Here is a 20,562-nt window from a genome sequence, read left to right as displayed (position 1 = left end):
CAGTTAATTTACATATTCCTAAAATAGTTTAACAAGTTAGGTTAGGTATCAGGATTATGGTAGAGACGGGCAGGGGGAATGTACCATCAGATCTACTTCTGTTTGTAGAATCATCATGGTAGGTTTCCTTTTAAGCAACTGCAAGACCTACCGTATTTTTCTGACTATAAGGCGCACCGAAGTAGAAGGCGCACCATCAATAAATGCCTGCTAAAACGTCTAGGTTCATATATAAGGCGCACCTGATTATAAGGATGAATGACCAGCAGGTGGCAGACCTGTGCACAGCTCAAGTCAGCTGTTGTCTGTAAGTACGCTTCATATATAAGGCGCACTGGACTATAAGGCACACCTTTGATTTCTGAGAAAATCAAAGGATTTTTTGTGCGCCTTATAGTCCGAAAAATACGGTACTTGTGTAGTATAATCTAACAAGTGATAAAATCTGTAATAAAAACACAGCAAGTATAATTTCTACTTTAAAATACTATCCTGTTTGCCGTGCTTGTCAAGGCAGACGCAAAAAAAAAAAAAACCTGCCGCATATTGGTCATGTAGTTTATATTCTATAAATATGTTGTCTTTATGTATTTACTTCTTTTCCTAAAAAGAACAGCTTAAAAAAAAAAAAAAAAAAAAAAAGGTTCCCTTTAAGCCCGGCAATGCTGCAGCCATCTGCACTAGATTGGGCCCTGTTTAGGCCAGGCTGGGCCCTGTTTAGGCCAGGCTGGGCCCTGTTTAGGCCAGGCTGGGCCCTGTTTAGGCCAGGCTGGGCCCTGTTTAGGCCAGGCTGGGCCCTGTTTAGGCCAGGCTGGGCCCTGTTTAGGCCAGGCTGGGCCCTGTTTAGGCCAGGCTGGGCCAACGGTCTCCTCTGGTTTTCTGCCGGAGACTATAGTAAATGCAGCAGATGAGGGCATTCACACCCTGCCTGTCCCACTGCATTTTCATTGTCTTTTTGGTGCTACTATTTTCTGGCTTTTTTGGTGTTCTAAAGCATAAGCATACTCTGGTTACATTCAGGGGTTCTCCCATAAGCTTTTCTGTGTGGGTTTATAACAAATTAAAATATCAAAAACCTAAAAATTAGTTGTTGGTTTTTGTTTTTTTTTAAAGCCATGACTTTAATGCATAAAATAATGAAAATTAGCCACCATGTAGGGGGCAACAGCTACCTGGGTGAATAATTATCTTGTGCATAACCTTCCCTTATGGTAAAAGGTAGGTCGTATTTATGGAAAAGTTTGCATAACCGTCATTTAAGTGTTGACTGGCAGCTGGGTAATGCATCCACCCTGGGTTATGTAAGGTCCTTGGCTTGTTTTCTTTTTTACAAAACTTACCGTATATTTTTCCCCTATAAATCACGTTGACTTTTCCTCCGGTTCCATGTGGTTTTTTGATTTTAATATATTTAATTTGAATGAAAAGCGCACATTAATTGGCGTGTCATGTCACTGGCACCGCCGTCATATGCTTCCTGATATCGGTTTTTGAGATGGCCATAAATGCTAGATAATAACCTTTCACTGACTCATCTGTTTTTCTACAAGGTTAAGTTCTGCTGCTCGTAAACTCTACACCCCTCAGCTCACCCTCATCAGTATAGAGCAGCTAAATATATACAGTTCATCCAGCAAACCGTAATTTATTCATGACATGGTATTGCACACCCCAACAAGATGACAGATGTTTCTTATTATGTATGCACAGAGGTGTAACGAAGATAGTTGGCATCTTGGCGATGGTTTTTTTTGTTTTTTGCTTTTAAGCCAAAGCTGTTCATTACCTTGAGGTGCTCTATTTTCTATCATTCAATCTGAGTTCACTTATACTATTGATCACGTCAATAAAAAAAACAAATCTTTATAGAAGGGATATAGAAAGTGAAGACTTGGTGATCCTACTGAGGAAAGTAGTAGATCTGCAGTATTATACCTTGTATAGTTTGATATAGATCTACCTTGCATTAAGTGTATCTGAAGGGATTTATCTTTGTTCCAGGGAAGTTAAAAGAATGGACGTTGATTCTTTATGGCACAGCCGAGCATCCGTATAACCCTCTCAGCTTCCATCATTCAAAAACGAAAGCGTTGGACTTATCCGCCAGTGATATGGAACCAGCAAAAGTGGCTTTTTTTCAAAGTCATTTGGAGCTTGAGGAGGAGGACGAGTATTCAGGTACAAGTCTAGGGTATGTCATGCATGTAACAGCTGTGTTATCCTATTCTTCTACTTTAATGTATAATATTAAAGGGGGGGGGGTTATTATGAAGAAAAGTTATCTGGCACTCACCACCGCATAGAGGATAAAAATTTAATGAGGTTCTGTCTGTTGGGGTGCCCACTGACCATGGGCAGCCATTGTACCTATCTCTAAATTCATCCCTGGATCACTATTTCATCAACCTGTGGACAAATCGCCAGATTGTGACTGTATCAGTTCTCCCTTCACCCATTTTACATATAACATTTCCCCCATTTTAAAAAATTATACTATGTTGTATCATTACGGTACCAAAAAACAACTCTCCATGCAAAAGTTTACTTACACAATAGATTGAAACTTTGCACCTTTTTTAAAAATATTTCTATTTGGGCATAAAAAATAAGTTTAAACATTTGTTATCCCTGTTGGGATTTGCTGCGCAGTAATCTATCGAGAAAACTGAGAATATTATGGCAAAAAAAACCTATAAAATTGGTGCCATATAAAGGGTAAATAAGTTATGAATTTTAAGTAACTAATAACCAATTTACATGGGATTTTTCTGTATTTGTTACACTAAGATATGTGTGTGTGTGTATATATATGTATATATATATATGTGTATATATATATATATACATATATAATAAATAATATTTTTAAATATAAATAATATAAATAAATTATATATTAAAGAAAAATGTATGGCTGATAATATAAGCACATAGATGGGACTTTTGATGCCTTTTGTATGATGCCTCAAAGAAAATTTGAAGGGAAAGTAACTATTTCCCACTGATTTGGTTTGGTTTTGTACTAGACACATATATAATGTATGATTTGAGCTGCTGGGATTCACTCTTGAACGTGCAGCTTGAATGTTGAAAAGATCAAGGATGTAAACTGAGGCTAAGTTGTTCCCTGCTGCCGCGGAAAAAAATAAGAGCCTAACGGTAATTGCAGTTTTCGGAAAATGTATGAAGATGCTGTTTTAGCTCTTCAGAAATCTAAACACACGAAATTTTCACACAAGTCAGAGGTTAGGAGATATCTGATGTGAGATGTAGAGGATCTTCCATCGTCTCCACCATCTTAAACTCTATACTATGCTCCTGGCGTCCCCAAAACCCTGGATCGCCGGACGAGGGCGCGCAGCTACGCGGAGCTGCGTGCCGAAGATGGGTGAGTAGGAGGGGTAAAGTGGCTACCGGGGCGTGGAGTAGCCGCCTCGTTTAACCTCAGATGCGGCTACTCCACGCCCCAGTAGCCGCATAAGTAAATTTGAATATAGGGATAATAAAAGTTATCAAAAAAGTGTGGGGACGTGAGGATTAGCCCTTAAAAGGGCTATCCTCACGTCCCATTGATCCACCTACCACCCAATCTACCTTTATAGGTAGATTTGTGGTGGTAGGTTCCCTTTAAGTTTTTTTTCCCCTTTGTGATACATGTGATGAGCGGCCTGTTTAGTCTCACTTTTGCAAAGTTTTGTGGTGTGCGACTTTTTGGTCTCTAATAGTAGCTCCCAAAATAAAGTCAGGGTCTAGCATGCTCTGTTTTGGAACTTATTAGGTGCAAGATTGGGACAATTCCAAGCCCAAAAGTCGCACACATCTGAGATACAAAGATAAATACGGCCACTTCGTTAAATCCTGGAGGCCGCTAACTTTGGTACGGTGCTTGATTCTGCAACTAAAAAGTCTCAAACTGCGAAAAGTCTCCATAAAAAAAAGCAATAGGAGTTGTACATGTCGCCCTCTGACTCACATTTGGAGATGCTGTTAGAATAATTCAATCTGTTTTTGTTCAATCCTATAGTAACAGGATATTTATTTTTTCCAAGGTCCATGCCACATGGAATGTGGAGAAAGAGGATGTGATGGGCCTGGTGCTGAGCAGTGTCTCAGCTGTGTTCACTATAGTCTCGGAAGTATAAAATCTGGCAGGTAATTTGAGGAAATGGCACAGACTGACCTGTAACCAGCTAGAATGATAAAACATTGGAGATGTAAGTGGTTGGAAAATGGTCAGTATAGACCATGGGTCTTGAACTCGGACATTTAAGTGGGCCCAACATTAGAAACATTTTGATGTAAAGTTCCTTTATTTCAAATTTGAAAATATAGAAAATGGTTTATGGATGAATGCAGGTATTTAATGTATTATAACAGTACTACATACCTCTAATAAAACCTAGGTTTATAGCATAAATAAGTATTTATTTTTTTGGTAAATCAGATATGCAGATGATGATAGTAAGCTGTGTGATATACTTTGAAACTTGAAATCTGTTCCTTTGTCCTCCTATTTCTCCTTCTTTCTTCCTTATTTAAGCAATTTTTGTAAATCCGCTTTCTGTTCTGTATCCACTGACAGCTGTGAGATAAAAACCTGGTAGTGTCTGGTAATGACATAGCCTTTTACAGATGGTAGCTTGATAGTCTGATCTCCTCGGAGAGCTGAATAGTGAAGGTAAATTTTCTTTAGAAATGGAAAGAGAAGATCATTATTCTTATCTGTCCGAGGTGAATGGATCTCAGAAAGCTGCAATAAGTTTGTATGTTCTCTGTTTCCTCCGGGTCCTCTGGTTTCCTCCCACACTCCAAAACATACTGGTAGGTTGATTAGATTGTGAGCCCCATTGGGGACAGGGACCGATTTGGCAAGAACTGTGTAGTGCTGCGTAATCTGTGTGCGCTATATAAATAAAGAAATTATTATTAAAGCTTTCATATACACAGCTCACTGCAGGAAAAAGAAGCAGTAAAAAGGACTGGTTCACGACTGCCCGCCGTGTATGCACGGCGGAGGTCAGGTCCCGCTGCATGGAGAGGGCTTACGGACTGAGCCCTCTCCATAGCCGGTAAGTGTTTGCTGCATATTGCAGCAAAGGCTAACCGGTAACACCCGCGATCGGTGCTTGCAACGATGGCGGGTGTTATCACAGCGATCGCTGCTGGCAAAGCTGCATATTAGGCTATTAAAGTTTTAAACTGTAGTGTGGCAGTATATGATAGGATCGATCAGACAACCTAGGGTTAAAGTACCCTAGGGAGTCTGAAAAATAGTAAAAAGAAAAAGAAAAAAAAGTTAAAAAAAAATTATAATAAAAAAACCTAAAAATTCAAATCACCCCCCTTTCCCTAGAACTGACATAAATATAAATAAACAATAAAAATCATAAACACAATAGGTATCGACGCGTCCAAAAATGCCTGATCTATCAAAATATATTAACGTTTTTCAATGTGTTTAACCCCATAACGGAAAATAGCGCCCAAAGCCGAAAATTGCACTTTTTTGCCATTTTGAAAAATATTGAAAAAAATCTATAGAGTGATCAAAAGGTCATACAGTCCTAAAAATGATATCATTGAAAATATTATCGAATATCGCAAAAAATGACACCACCCACAGCTCCGTACACCAAAGTATAAAAAAGTTATTAGCACCAGAAGATTGCAAAATAAAAAAATAAAAAAAATTTGTACAGGAGGTTTTAATTTTTGTAAATGAATGAAAACATAAAACCTATACAAATTTGGTATCCCCGTGACCGTACTGACCCAGAGAATAAAGTAGACATGTCATTTGGGGCGCACAGTGAAAGCCGTAATATCCAAGCCCACAAGAAAATGGCGCAAATGCTTTTTTCACCATTTTCACTGCATTTGGAATTTTTTTCCCGCTTCCCAGTACATGGCATGGAATATTCAATACCATTACTATGAAGTGCAAATTGTTACGCAGAAAACAAGCCGTCACACAGCTCTTTACATGTAAAAAATAAAAAGTGTTATTGATTTTTGAAGGTGGGGAGTAAAAAATGAGGAAAGGGCCCGTTTATATTATAAAAGTTTACTATTATCACTATTATTACTATTAATAGCGTGGCTGCTGCGCGCCGCAGATGTCAGGGTAGAAGGAGAAAAGAGGCTACTGGGGCGTGGAGTAACCGCGACACGTAGCCTCATGTCCGGCTACTCCACACCCCAGTAGCCGCTTAAGAAAATTTACATATTGGGCTGTTAAAGTTTTAAAAAGATAGCAGGGACGTGCGGATTAGCTCTAAAAAGGGCTATCCTCACGTCCCATACACGTCCCGTTCTACCTTTTATAGGTAGAATCGTGGTGGTAGGTTCCCATTAAACTTACGGGAAATTTAGTGCTTTTTCCACATATTTATTTTTAAAAATCAAGGTATCCAGTACAAGCAACCCCTCTTTAATAGTTCCCTCAATAGTTCTGCCTTTCATCGTATTGACCCCTTCAAATCCCATTGCCTGCCTTCTGCACCATGACATCGCTGTGAAATATCACTCTGCAGCCTGTGTTAGTGTTAATTATTCCTATGCTCCGGTTTATGCAGGAAATGTGTGAGCGCCTGTCCCTCAGGATACCTGACAGATGTTGCTAGTAGAAGATGTAGGCGCTGCCACCGAGGATGCGAAACCTGCCTAGGACGGGGCCAAAATCAGTGCAGCTCCTGCAAGAGGGGCTTCTACCTACAACCTGAGAACAATATGTGTACCACATCTTGTCCGGCAGGGGCATATGCTGAAGAAAGTAAATATCCTGTGTCCCTCCCTCCTTTTTATTCATCTACTTCCTTTATGTTTTAGTTTTAACTGGCCTTATTTTCTTATATATATTTTATATCAAAGATTAAGAACCAGCAAAGGAGGATCCGTTTTTACAATATTTCATCTACCTGCAGATCCTTGTTCAATGTAACAGGTTCCCTTTAATGAAATCTGTTTTACAGATGATAAAACTCCAGTTTGTGCCATGCTACAGCATCATAATACTGAAGTATAAAGTTAGAGGTTATTATTGCAGTTACTGTCTCATGGTACCCGGTCTAGAAATTAAAGTGATCCTGTCAGTATGACAGTACTTATATTAGAGGTCTAATGTATTTACGAGCACTGTGTGTCCTCTTAGTAGGTCACTAGACATCAGAATAACAGTACGTTATGGCCATAATTTTAATGACCTGCTCACATTTGGGTCTGTTGTAGAGAAGGAGATTATACTGACGGATCCACTTGAATAATCTTGCTCGTTAAGCTGCTACTTTCTAGGATTTGTGGTTTTATATGACTGGTAACTCCATGAACTAATGGTGTGTATGTTCTGTTTTAGGCCTTAGGAGATGTCTCAAGTGTCACCAAAACTGTAAGAAATGTCTCGGATACCCGGATAAATGTGTGGTGTGCAGGGATGGGTTTAGGTGAGTCCCCAGCCACATACTGACAGAAAACAGTATATGTAACCATTTTAATAGCGTTGCTACCTGTAGGATACATCGGAGAGAAGGCGGTTGTTTTGTACACTCTAGACCATATTGTACCATCGTAGAAGGGTTGCCTGACCGGTATTGTTTAAATTCGCATGTTAATGCGAATGTCTGCACTTTGTGATTAATACGTGGGGTTTTGGCTGTAGGTTGGGCACTAAAAGGTTCACCATCACTGCCCTAGGTGAATAAAGCTACACAAGTAGATCAGTCACTGTGATCTAAGAGGTCAGCACACTTGGACTTGTGTTGTGGTTGTTATGATCATATTAATTTCTGGTTGTTTTTGAACCATTCTTAAAGGGAACGAGTCACCAGGGACCTAATTTTACAGCTGCATTGCAAAGATGCCTGCCTTTTTTGTGCATTTGCATTACAATAAAATTGTGGGTTTTAACTTACCTTGCATTCTGAGAGAATCCTGTTCAGAGTTCCAGGTTTGTTTTGGTTTTGCTGCATTTAAAAGAAAAAAAGTGACTTGTCTGTGCTGCTCACTCCTCAGCTCTCAGCCCGCAGCTTTGAGCTCCTGTACAACTCCTCCCTCCTTGTTCTTCACTCACACAGGGACAGAGCTCACAGGCTGGTGAGTTGACAACAGTGGGGGAGGGAGGAGCTGTACAGGAGCACAAAGGTGGGGGCTGAGAGCTGAGGTGTGACAGCACAGACAAGTAATATGTTTTTTTAATGCAGCCAAACCAAAACATACCTGGTTCTCAGAACAGAATTCTGTTGGGGTGCAAGGTAAGTTAAAACACACAATTATATTGTAATGCAAATGCACAGAAAAGGCATCCAACTTTAATGGGCTTCTGCAACCTGTCTTTAGCGAAAATTAGGCCCCTGGTGACCGGTTTCCTTTAAAGCAAATGGAGCCTGATGACCAGAAATCAACATTAAAATTATCTCTGAACACAAGGTTCTTACAGTTCTTTTTGCTTGGATTCTCAATTTTACCAGGTTTTGAAGATCTTGTCAGGATATGATTGGGTAATTAGGACATGCACACTTGCCTTATTTTAAGAGCTGTCAAAGTCTCATCACATTATGTATAATAAAAAATATTCTGTATTTTTCCTGTTTTGGACAAGGTCAGAAGTTCATTCCAGTGTATAATAATCATCTGCCAACGAGGCTGAAATTAATGAGGTGATACTTAAATGTTGCAAAACATGAGCGCTTGTCTCACTTGATCGGATTCCAAAGAGAGGAGGGATCCTGTCGTACACTGTCATTTCTGGCCATGCACCCACTAATTACCCTACACAGCCCCAATCTAATTTAAGCGCCGTCACCTAATGGGATAAGGTCACCAGCCAGGGGTTAGGTTTAGGTGCCATATAATTATAGCCTGGAGCCGCCACCTTCCTTTGTGGACTGATAGTCTCTGCGTAAAAAACATTTTCAATAAGACTGGATGTGTTTGCTTTCAATGAAACCAACACATTGACCTGAGCAAATATTTAGCTGTAACTTGGATAAATGGGAACTCTGAAGGTGGGCTTGAATGGACCACTGTGTTGGAGTGCAGGTAAAACTCTTGAAGGCACATTCTTCTTTGATCTTCTTGGTGTCACAGGAGCACATTCATTTCAATAACTTTTTTTTTTCGATTTTTGAAGTGCGGCGTAGGAAATGGATTCATGACGAATGAATATTTTTTTGGGATAACTACACAAATTAGGAGGCGACTAATGTGTTTTGGCAACAGCACAAGTTTTTTAAATATTTTAGAATTATTCCACTTGTGGTTCTTTGATGTTTTTCCAAGTTTATGCTGGTCTAAGGATCTTCAGGACAACTGAACAGCAGTTTTTTGTTTGGTGGACCTTTACCTTTGGGAGAAATACTATAGACATTTTTTGAGATTAAAGGGGATTTCTGATGAGACAAGTGGCGTAATATACATACAGTATAATGTACACGACACTATAGTGTACAATATATTATAGACAATTGTAGACAATGTGTGGGGCATTTCTTCTCACTAGTGGTTCCTCTGCATTTAAGGGGGTCCTCAGTATGGGATTGTGTATATCTAGGAACCATACTTTAAAGCGCTTGTGCACTGGATGACTTCTACATGTGATCTCAATACATGGAAGGGTGGACGTCAACGGGATATGAGGGAGGTGACTGGTTGAGACATGGCTGCTAATGTCAATGGGACCTTGATGCTGCTTACAATTGTCAATTTGCAAGAGGACCTTTTGACATGTATGGTTTACTAAGAAAACTGATGTAATTCATTAAGAAATGCAAAAAATCGAAATAGAAAGGCAATACATTGTCAGACTGCTCTGCACACTTTTCTTTATTTTTAACAAAAAAATATTTCTGGTGTTCCAATGTTTAACATGACATTATCCCAGAAGATGTCATGTGGAACGAGGGGTTGGAAACGAAAAAGGATATAACTTGTCACTTTAGAAAGGGTAAAGGAGATTATCCTTAGCATGACCTGCAGCAGGTACATTGCTATTCTTTGCCACTTGTTCAGGAACCTTCAGTGATTCCCTTGGGCTATAGTTTGTTGCTCAGCATCGAATGCTGCCAGGACTCTGTCAACCAGACTAGTACCCGCTTTCTCTTCACTCATTTGGACGTAAATCAAGTCCTGACTGGATACGGTCTCCTGGGTGCCGGTGTGACAGAACGCACAGTGTGCTCCTGCTGTGCACAAATACTAGTAAAAATCCTCCGAATTCAGACTTCTCCATCTTCTGTGGATGAGCTTTTTACACTTAAAGTTTAACTTTGTGCTCTAGAGAGCAATTACCGTAATCTGAAATTCTTAAAAAATTTTCAGATTGGATAAGTAGACAGTGTTGTTCTTGCACAGATGGTGCTTGATTTTTTATTTTTTTTTTCAAAATTGCTTTGCTATCATATTTGAGACCTTTTGCTACCAGTTCCAGGTATTTTCAACACTTCTGTGTATCATTTTACTGTAATCTGGTGTTTGTCAAGACTTGGAGGGCCTGAAAGGAGCCTGCAAAACTGATAATTTATTATTCTTGGAAGCTTTGTGAAATTTTTAAAAAGGTTGAGTTAAGGTCTGAACCAATGTTCCATAATTGTCCTGTAAATTGGTATATAACCAACACAGATTTATCGTGAAAAGCTCCTATGTTGTTTTGTTCATTTTTTTTAAATTTTCCCTCATCCCTCCCTAAACTGTGGGATAAATGACAGCAATAGCAAGTATTTATTTGAAAAGATTTGTTCAAAGCAAGTTGGATCCGTTTAGTACCTAAAAAATGGCAGATTCATACCAAATAGATTTTCTCTCCCGTCGGGGAACAATGGAAGAAAAAAAAATTGCGCACCTATGGCCTTTATAATAAACAACCACAAAAATACACAAGCCAAAATACAACATGTTGTATTCAGATGTTTAATTTTTTACTTTTAAAGGAAATCATGGGTGCTCCTAAAGAAATTTAAGACCAGATTCACACCCATGTAGCATTTCCATGAAGTGTGGAAAAAAAAAAGTCTGCAGCCAGATGATCCTGAAAGAGAAATTTAGCACATGCTTCTAAACCACGTGTGCCTTTTGTATGGGATCTGTAACCTGTTACCAGATTTATCCCATGTAACTACTAACCCACCCCCCCTCAGTTCGGAGATAAAAGTCTTGTATAGAATTCCCATTTCTATGTGAAATCTCACCCAAACTCTCCTCACCTCATTTTCACATTAAGTGGTTACAGGAGTTGTATCGATTCTGACACCCCCATCTTCTGCTCTTTAGCACTGGTGTGATCTGAAACATGAGATTCTTATCTTTGATATGACATCAGGCTTATGGCTTTTGGAGCTACAGAACTGGAGATATAGGCATCTAAATACATGGTTGGAAATGAGCTGCAGATTAAGATCCAGTTCCTGCCTTTTTTTACTGTCTGTATTTCCAGTTCTGTAGCTTGAACCATAAGGCTGAATTTACACGAACATATGCGGCATATATCCGGCTCGCTGGAGAGGAGGAGGGGAAACCTCTCCCCTCTCCATATTGATGCAGGGTGTACGGCCGTGCACACGGGGAAAGATGGGGCATGTCCTCTTTTCCCCGTGTATGGAGTGGTATGCATCGCTCTGTGCGCCTCTTACCATCTATGGTGGACGTATGTACAGCTGCAAGCTTGCGGCCATACATAAGTCCTCCATACGATCGTGTAGATGCAGCCTTAGCCTTATGGGATCTAGTAAAAGATGAGATATCTGTCTTTTAATTTGACACAAAAAGCATGTCTAGGTACTATAGAAGAGAAGATAGGGGCTTGTGAAGTTATACTAGCCCTGCAACCACTAAACTGGACTGAGAAGAGTCGTATCTGCCTGTTTCTGGGGGAGTTTTTTTTTTTAATAGAGAAATGGGTGAGATTTCACATGAGAGGATTCTAGAAAGGACATTTCATACCCTTCCCGAGGGGTCTAGTAGCTTAGTGACAGGTTCCCTTTAAATTGCTATCCTACTGTAGACCTTATTTTTATGCCGGGGCTGTGATGTACTGTTGTGAGCCTAATTTATGAGGTGTTTGTTTTTTGTCTTGTTTTTCTTGTTCCCTCGCATCAGGAAATATATAAATTGGTTCTTTTAAAAGATGAAGATCTACACAATTCCTGCTAAAATCATGATGGTAATAGCTACTATAAACTGACAGCTGCTGGTGTGAAAGTAGCTTTAATCATACCATATTCGTGGCAGATCGTTGAAATAAAATTAGTGGTTTTTTAATTAAAAAAAAAAATCAGTACTGTACTCAAACTGTTCTGACCTACAATGTGATTTTTTTTTGTTTAAAATTAGCATTTTTTACTGTATCTTAATTGTGCAGTGTCTTTATAGTCGACTCTTCTATTTTATATTGTGATACAAGGTATGCTGACAGACATTGGGTACAAAAAAAGACTTTTTTCTCATACACCAAAGATGCGGATGTGGCAGTATTGTGACATTAACTTGACATTAAGTTAGTTTTATGCATCTGTAGCTCACAAATGAAGTGTGAACAGAGAAACATCTGTTTAGGTACTACACTGGGTGGGTTTAGATTTTTTTTGTCTCCTAATTAAACAATGTGAAATAAAGTTTAACCTGACAGTGCAGAACAGGTTCTTATACAATTGGTTCAAAGTTAGGAACTTGTTTTAGCAGAGGTGATATGGGGTAAATCTAAAGGACTTTTTTCAATTCTTTCTTTACCTCTTATAGTTTACTTTTTTTTTGCATCTGATGATTTTCTGATATTTCACATCTGGGTTTTTTTTCTGCTTTAAATACTTCTTGGCCACATCTTTGAATTTTTTGTTGGATAGTGCCGGCGATGAGTTCGAGGAGCCCACAGTAACTGATTGTAAGGATCTAGAGATACCGCTATGAAGCGCTAACAGTTTGGATGTGTGATCACAGGTGCAACGCACTCAATGTCTCATGTGGAAAGGTAGACGTCAGCACCATATGGAGGATAGATACATGAATACTCAGGGCCAGATTAATGTAGGTGTAGGCCCCTGGGTGCAAAATCTTGTGGGAACTCCACTGAATGTATCCAGACAGTGTTAAACATTATTATTCTAAATCATCATTAATATTCTAAGTTTTCTCCTCTGACATGTTAGACTAGCTGCTGGCACAGTGGCAGTAGCACGGACTACTAGTCCGAATTGCCTCGTCTGTCCCAGGCGTCGCTGCTTCCTTTAGAGTTCTCTCTCTCACACATCTAGTCGAGTGATCTGTAAGGAAGCAAACCTAAGGCTACATTCACACGATGTATGGCTGCCATACCGTAGTACGGCGGGCATACATCGGCACCAGGGAGAGGAGCAGGGGATGAGCGCAGCTCACCCCCGCCCCTCTCCATAGGAATATACAGTGCACAGCACCGTATTCTGTAGAAAGGTAGGACATATCCCATCTTTCTATGTGCTACGGAACGGTACGGTGCCGCACATGTGCGGCACAGTACCGCTCCAGTACGGCTCCGTGAGGCCATAGAAGTGTATGGGGTAAATATGTCGGCCATATATATGTCCCCTATATGTTCTTGTGAATGTAGCCTAAGACTGTTTGGCGAGGATTTGGCTGGCAACCAGTTCACCCAACTAGTAGTGTTGGGTACTAAGAGGGGAGGGGGGATCAGGTGTCACTGTGTTTGCGGCGCAGCTCCTGTAAAGCATGATGACATGCAGAATGCAATTGAATGTGGCTAGGTGCGTACGCACTCACTATCGCAGCCCGTGAGTCTTTCACATCTTTATTGTAGGTGCACATGCAGTGTGGTGGCACCAATCAAGCACATTGCCACCAGAAAGACGGCTCTGAGCTGTGAGCTGACTTTCAGACATTGCTGGTGGGGGACCCCGGAGCGCACTCCCCTGGAGGCCTCCTTATAATGAAGGAAAAACACACTACAGGCTAATCCAACTTTGATCTAATCTCCTTAAGACGAGTCAAAATGAGGCTCAGTATTGTGTGTGGCCTCCACGTGCCTGTATGACCTTCCTACAACGCCCCAGAATGCACCTGATGAGGTTACAGATGGTCTCCTGAGGGATCTCCTCTCAGACCTGGACTAAAGCATCCGCCAACTCCTGCAGATGTCTTTTGTGGTCTGAGCATGAAAAGGGTATATCTCATCACATTACGTTGGTAAAAAAAAAAAAAGTCTCACCATGACCTTGAGCTGGTACATGCCAATCCTTTGCCAGTCCTGCTGTGACTGCCGCAGCCCATGTTTTGGCCACTGCAAGTGTCTGACTCAGGGGTATGATGGAAAGCCAGAGGCGGTTGCCCTCCATCCATACCCATTTTGGATTCATCATTAATGGGATCTAATAATCCATAGTATTTGTGAAACAGACCATAGTGGCAAGTCATTGCTCCATTGACTTCCAAATGGCTTTGCCTTTCCCTGGATCTTGACGACCCATGGGAGTATTCTGGTGGTCACAGTGTAACAGAGACTTAAAGCAGTGCTAGATGTTCAGCACTGGATCGCTACTGGTATATAGGGGGTAAGTACACTCTATCATGTTACTGGCCAGTGTTGTGGGGCTCATTTTTTTCTTTGACTCTGACATTCCCTCCATAGGATTTCTCCTTAGAATTCTTCTCTGCTTATTTGCTGCGACTACGGATTTTAGAACTGCTTTTATATACACTTTTCACTTCATAGAAAGTGGAGGAGGGGAAAACAAGCGAAGACATTTAAAAAAAATCTATATATTAAAAAGGTCACTATTATCACCTGCAGTAAGTTTTTTTTTTTTTTTTATGACTGTACAAGTTTAGGTGCCCGATGCCATTGTGAGAGATTTATTTACTTCTATTTTTTTTTTGTTTTATTTGAGCTGTGAGAAAATTTTAGAACTTTATAAATATACAGCAGCACATATGAATCAATTTTGTATTAATCTTCAAAAATACAACTTCAAATTTAAAAAAAAAACTATCATTTGATCACAGAGTGAAATGATTCAGAACCAGGATGGCAGCAATTTATACACAGGATATAAAGTGTCACCCTAAATAAAAATAATGATTTGACTTTTCTGCGTTGAACACCGTATAAATAGTGCAGCACGGTGGCTTAGTTAACATTACAGCCTTGCAGCGCTGGAGACCTGGGTTCAAGTCCCAGTGTCAACATCTGCAAAGAGTGTGTTCTCGCTGCGTGGGTTTCCTCCCACACTCCAAAACCTACTGGTTAGTGGATTAGATTGTGAGCCCCATTGGGGACAGGGACTGATTTGACAATCTCTGTGCAGCACTGCATAATATATGTGCGCTATATAAATAAAGGAATTATTATAGCGAAGGGGAAGATATTGGGCCACATTTATGAAATCCCCTGCACCAGTTTTTGTCGGACTTTGCATGTTCTTCTGTAACAAATTTGTGTCATGGCTGCACTCTACCCCACGTGATATAAATTGGAAGTAGCCAGAAGCAGGACTCACTATATACTGGTGGTGCCGTTCTCGGCACCACCACTATACACTGCACAGGACCTTCTGCTTCTAGGTTTGTGGATAGGTTATCCAAAAAAATGTATAAGGGGGTAGACAACCCTTAATGAACCTTTTGTAATTTTTTTTCTTACTCTGGATGACCCTCATGATACCAAAAGTGTCGAATCAGGATGCCTGGGGTCCACCAATAAAATCTGTTTTCTACCCCCTTACCACTTTGTTGGTACTTGCAAATATTACCCAACAGCAATTCGTAAATTACGAAAACTTAAGTGACCCAGATATATTTTGAAGGTAGCTTGATGACCAGCCTTGCTTGTTATAGATCTTGGAGCCCTGTCAGTAAGTTGTTGACGGGTTCTTCAACTGCACTTACCACTGAACCTCGAAAATATATAGAAATATGACTGCAGAGCAGGAGCAAGTGCCCAAAGTGTGGTTGAGATGGTGGAGCCCAGGGAGGATTGGTAGTGGTGGGCTAAGAGGCTCCATCTATGTGTCCTCTCCATCCAGTGGATATAGAAATATCCAGCATATAAAAATAAACTAGGGGCCTATATAATATCACCATATTGTTCAGTTAAAAAAAACACCAGGATGAACAAGTTGCTGTATAACTGTAAGAAGTAAAGTAATCTGGCATTTACTACGCATGAAGGGTCTGTGGGACACCTAGTTCAGGGTTTCACCGATATATTGCCTATGGCCGCTTGGAGCCTGGATGCATATAATATATCAGATTAGCAAAAAAAAGGAGATTTGTGACAGTATTTCTCCATAGATTGTCATGCTGGTTCGTAACAATTGGATCCAGCGCCTTCATTTGTGTTCAGCACCATGGACAGCACATGAAATAGCTGTACATCACAGGGAATGTTTCTAGTAGTTGTTTTAACGTTCTTTTGATAAATTTTGAACCACCAAAGAAACTGAAAATCTGCTCACGGCAAGCAATTTCTAAGACAATTCTGTTCTACTATGATGCTACATGACCAGATTCCCATAGGAAAAACTAGCCCTGATCTAATATAGGGACCTTCGGGATGGGAGCAATGTTCTGGAGAAAGATGGGCCACTTCATCCATTACTTGCTTAGATATTCAAATAGGCAGTTTTCCTTTTCATTTCTGAAATAAGTTTTTGTCCTGAGACTGTAGAGGTGCTTTTTCTGATGGGAAAAACGTTTTATTTTCTACCGATCTCTGCAAGTGGGAGCTCTGTAGCCTAATTGTTTCCAAACCAAGCAGAATTTCTTAATCGGGCTAAAGCGCTCCATCTTGCAGAGCTCCATATACCAGCCTGTATGTGTGTGTCTATGGAGGGTGACTATGAGCTTGCATCTAATATCTGTGTGTTTACACAGCTCCTGGCAGGGAGGATTAACCCCTTTGCTTTTGGCTTGGTTTCTGAAAGTAATGCTTGCTGCTTACTATAGCCAGGGAGAGATCAGAAAGGGTTAATGCCCACTGCTCAGTGTTGTGTCAGCAGAAAGCAAAGAAGAGTCCTGTCTTCAGCTTGGCAGATGATTTGTCTTGACAAAGGCTACATTCACATGACCGTATGATTTCTCCAGTCCCGTATTTACGGGCCGTATATACGTGATGTTTTTCATCCGTATGCAGCACGAATGTAACCCGTATTTTATACGTCCCCATAGACTTCTAGGGCATACGGAACTGAAATACGGGAGAAAATAGAACATGCTCTATATTTTTATACGGCTAGTATACAGTACGGTACGGAACGGAGTTAACAACGGCAATATAAATGGTCAGACGTATTGTCCATTGAAATGAATGTGGCCGTATGTAATCCGTAAAAAAAACGTACGGTACGGATATGGCCGTTTTCATACGTCCGTGTGAATGTAGCCAAAGAGGTAGCGAAGAATTAACCCCTTCAGGAGACAGCCAGATTTTAGCTTAAGGCTATACCCCGTTTTTTGTATTGTGACTTCCGTCACTTTATATGGTTATAACTTTTTAACACTTTTACTTATGAAAGCGATTTTAAGTTTGTTTTTTTTTGCCACATGTTGTACTTCATTTTAATGGTAAATTTTGTATTTGTTATTTCAAAATTTTAAATTATCTCGTTTTCAGGCAGATAGATTTACCACCTAAATAAGTTGCTGAATAACATTTCCCCTATGTTTACTTAACATTTTCACAATTTTTAAAATGTTTGGAAAATTTATTTTGATGTCACGCGGCTTACAAATCGTACATGGGTTTTCCGTAATTTTCAAGGAGATTTCAGAATAGACTTTTTTGTGGATCATTTTTATTTTTAATCAAATTTGAAATGTATAATATTAGAAACCCGCTATAAATCTACCCATTTTCAAATCTGCACCCCTCAAACTATCACAAACCGCTTTTAGGAAGATTAACCCCTTAAGATCGTCATAATAAATAGACATCAAAATGGAGGTAAAATTTTGGTCAAATTGTGTCGGTTATACGTTCATTTAGCCCTAAAATTGACACATTTCCAAAAGATAAAGAGAAAACCCATCTTAAAATTTGTTATGCAATTCCTCCTGAGTATGGAGACTCCCTACATGTGGATTTTATTTGTTGTATGTGTGCACAGCAAGGCGTAGAAGGGAAGGAGCGACAATTTTTTTTGTCTGATGAGCTGTATTTTCCAGTGACACCATTTTGGGGTTGGTATTTCCAATTGTTGTCTACATAGCTGGTTGATAATTTTTTTTTTTTGTGGGACATGTAGACCTTTGTATCAGTATAATTCTGTAGCAGAGAGGTTTTTTTGATTGCTTTTTATTGCATTTTTTTGTGGGATGAAATACTGTATATACTCGAGTATAAGCCGACCCGAATATAAGCCGAGACCCCTAATTTTACCACAAAAACTGGGAAAAACTACTGACTCGAGTATAAGCCGAGGGTGGGAAATGCATTGTTCACAGCCCCTGCCCCCAGAAGTATATAGCCAGCAGTCCCCCAGTATATAGCCAGCATTGATCACAGCCCCTTCCCCCAAGTATATAGCGAGCAAGCCCCCAGAAGTATATAGCCAGCAGCCCCCCAGTATATAGCCAGTAGCCCCCAGTAGTATATAGCCAGCAGTCCCCCCCCAGTATATACCCTGCCAGCCCTTGCCCCAGTACATAGCCTGGCTGCCCCTGTGCCCCAGTATACAGCCTGGCAGCCCCTGTGCCCCAGTATACAGCCTGGCAGCCCCTGTGCCCCAGTATACAGCCTGGCAGCCCCTGTGCCCCAGTATATAGCCTGGCAGCCCCTGTGCCCCAGTATATAGCCTGGCAGCTCCTGTGCCCCAGTATATAGCCTGGCAGCCCCTGTGCCCCAGTATATAGCCTGGCTGCCCCTGTGCCCCAGTATATAGCCTGGCTGCCCCTGTGCCCCAGTATATAGCCTGGCTGCCCCTGTGCCCCAGTATATAGCCTGGCTGCCCCTGTGCCCCAGTATATAGCCTGCCAGCCCCTGTGCCCCAGTATATAGCCTGCCAGCCCCTGTGCCCCAGTATATAGCCTGCCAGCCCCTGTGCCCCAGTATATAGCCTGCCAGCCCCTGTGCCCCAGTATACAGCCTGCCAGCCCCTGTGCCCCAGTATACAGCCTGCCAGCCCCTGTGCCCCGGGAAATATAACCTGCCAACCCCTGTGCCCCGGGAAATATAACCTGCCAACCCCTGTGCCCCGGGAAATATAACCTGCCAACCCCTGTGCCCCGGGAAATATAACCTGCCAACCCCTGTGCCCTGTTATGGAGCCGGACCCCCGCCCCGTTAATGTAAAAAAAATAAAAATAATCAAAACTCACCTTTCCGGCGGCCCCCTCGGGTCTTCTGTGTGATCCAGCAGTCAGCGGCAGGTCCGTACTGCGCACAACGCTGACGTTAGCCGCAGCCGCTGACATCACCACCGGAAAGGTGAGTTTTGATTGTTTTTCTTTTTTGTCAGCGGCAGGTCCGCAGAGCACTGACATCAGCCGCAGCCGCTGACATCACAGTGGGGGACCGCTGGAAAGGTGAGTTTTGATAGTTTTTTTTTTTTCCCTTTTTTTTTTTGTTTGACTTGAGTATAAGCCGAGTTTGTGCTTTTCAGCACAATTTTTGTGCTGAAAAACTCGGCTTATACTGTTTTTCTGTTTTTTTTACAGCATTCATAATGTTCATAATGTTGGTACAATAATTTTATTATTATTCTACAGGTTGTTACGAATGCGGTGATACTATGTGTTGGGATTTTGTGTAAAGATTTTTTACCTTATTTACATTCTGACATTTTATGCGTTAATGAGGATTTGGGGCATTGGGCCTGGGGTCCTGGTCAGCTGCGATTACAGCGATCGGCGCCCCCACGGAGCGTGAAGGGCCAACATGGCCCAGAGACCACCAGCAGGCAAGTTGTGCTGACCACAGTATTTAACTGGTTAAACGCACACAATCGGCGCTCACTCTGACCGCAGTTGTTACACTGGGGTGTAAGCTGTTAGTTACAGCTGACATCCCGTGCTTTATGATGCCGGCTCCGCTCCGATCTCAAGGCTCTGTGTCCGATATATAAGACATTGAGTGTTAAAGCCCAGCGCTCTGTGTCTGCAAGTTGCAGCCTGTTTCTTCACACGCTAATCAGAATCGCCTTCTCCCGCCAAAAAATCACAGCATACACCATAGTATAAATAAGTTATTGCCATTAGAATATGCCGAAATTAAGAAATCTTTTCTTGCAGAAAAGGTTTAAAAAAAAAAATTTTATGTATTAAAAATTAATAAAACTTCTATAAATTTGGTATCTCTGAAAGATGCCAAGCTAGGTATACAACATCATGCTAGGAAGGTACACTGGTACAAGCCCTCATGTAGCTCCTTAAACAGAAAAATGAAAGTTGAGAGTTGGCAAATCTGTGTGCGCTATATAAATAAAGGAATTATTATTATCATTATTTTGGAAAGTTGGGATTGAAAAGTGCAAACACAAACAAAAAAGGGTCAGGTCTTTAAGAGGTTAAGCAGCAGATCTAGAGCACATGGCACATTAGCAATGGCACAGCGCCGAGGACCTGTCAAATAAGGCAATAATTTAAAGTACGTTT

General features: G+C 40.9%; 1 protein-coding gene across 3 annotated transcripts in view; it reads left to right on the top strand.

The window, feature by feature from the left end:
• Positions 1-20,562, top strand: part of PCSK6 (proprotein convertase subtilisin/kexin type 6) — a 131,725-nt gene that overhangs the window by 100,225 nt on the left and 10,938 nt on the right. The window contains exons 14-17 of one of the 3 annotated variants that reach the window (XM_072148621.1): positions 2,002-2,178; positions 4,050-4,152; positions 6,576-6,772; positions 7,352-7,439. In XM_072148621.1, coding sequence (XP_072004722.1) covers positions 2,002-2,178; positions 4,050-4,152; positions 6,576-6,772; positions 7,352-7,439 — 565 coding nt within the window. Of the gene's footprint in view, positions 1-2,001; positions 2,192-4,049; positions 6,773-7,351; positions 7,440-20,562 lie in introns of those variants that run through there. The other 2 variants (XR_011855049.1, XM_072148622.1) reach the window with 2 other exon arrangements.

This window comes from Engystomops pustulosus, chromosome 4 (genome assembly GCF_040894005.1).
Source record: "Engystomops pustulosus chromosome 4, aEngPut4.maternal, whole genome shotgun sequence".
Taxonomy (NCBI): Eukaryota; Metazoa; Chordata; class Amphibia; order Anura; family Leptodactylidae; genus Engystomops; species Engystomops pustulosus.
The sequence above is the reverse complement of the archived record's forward strand: the minus strand, read 5'-3'. Positions and strand labels throughout refer to the sequence as shown.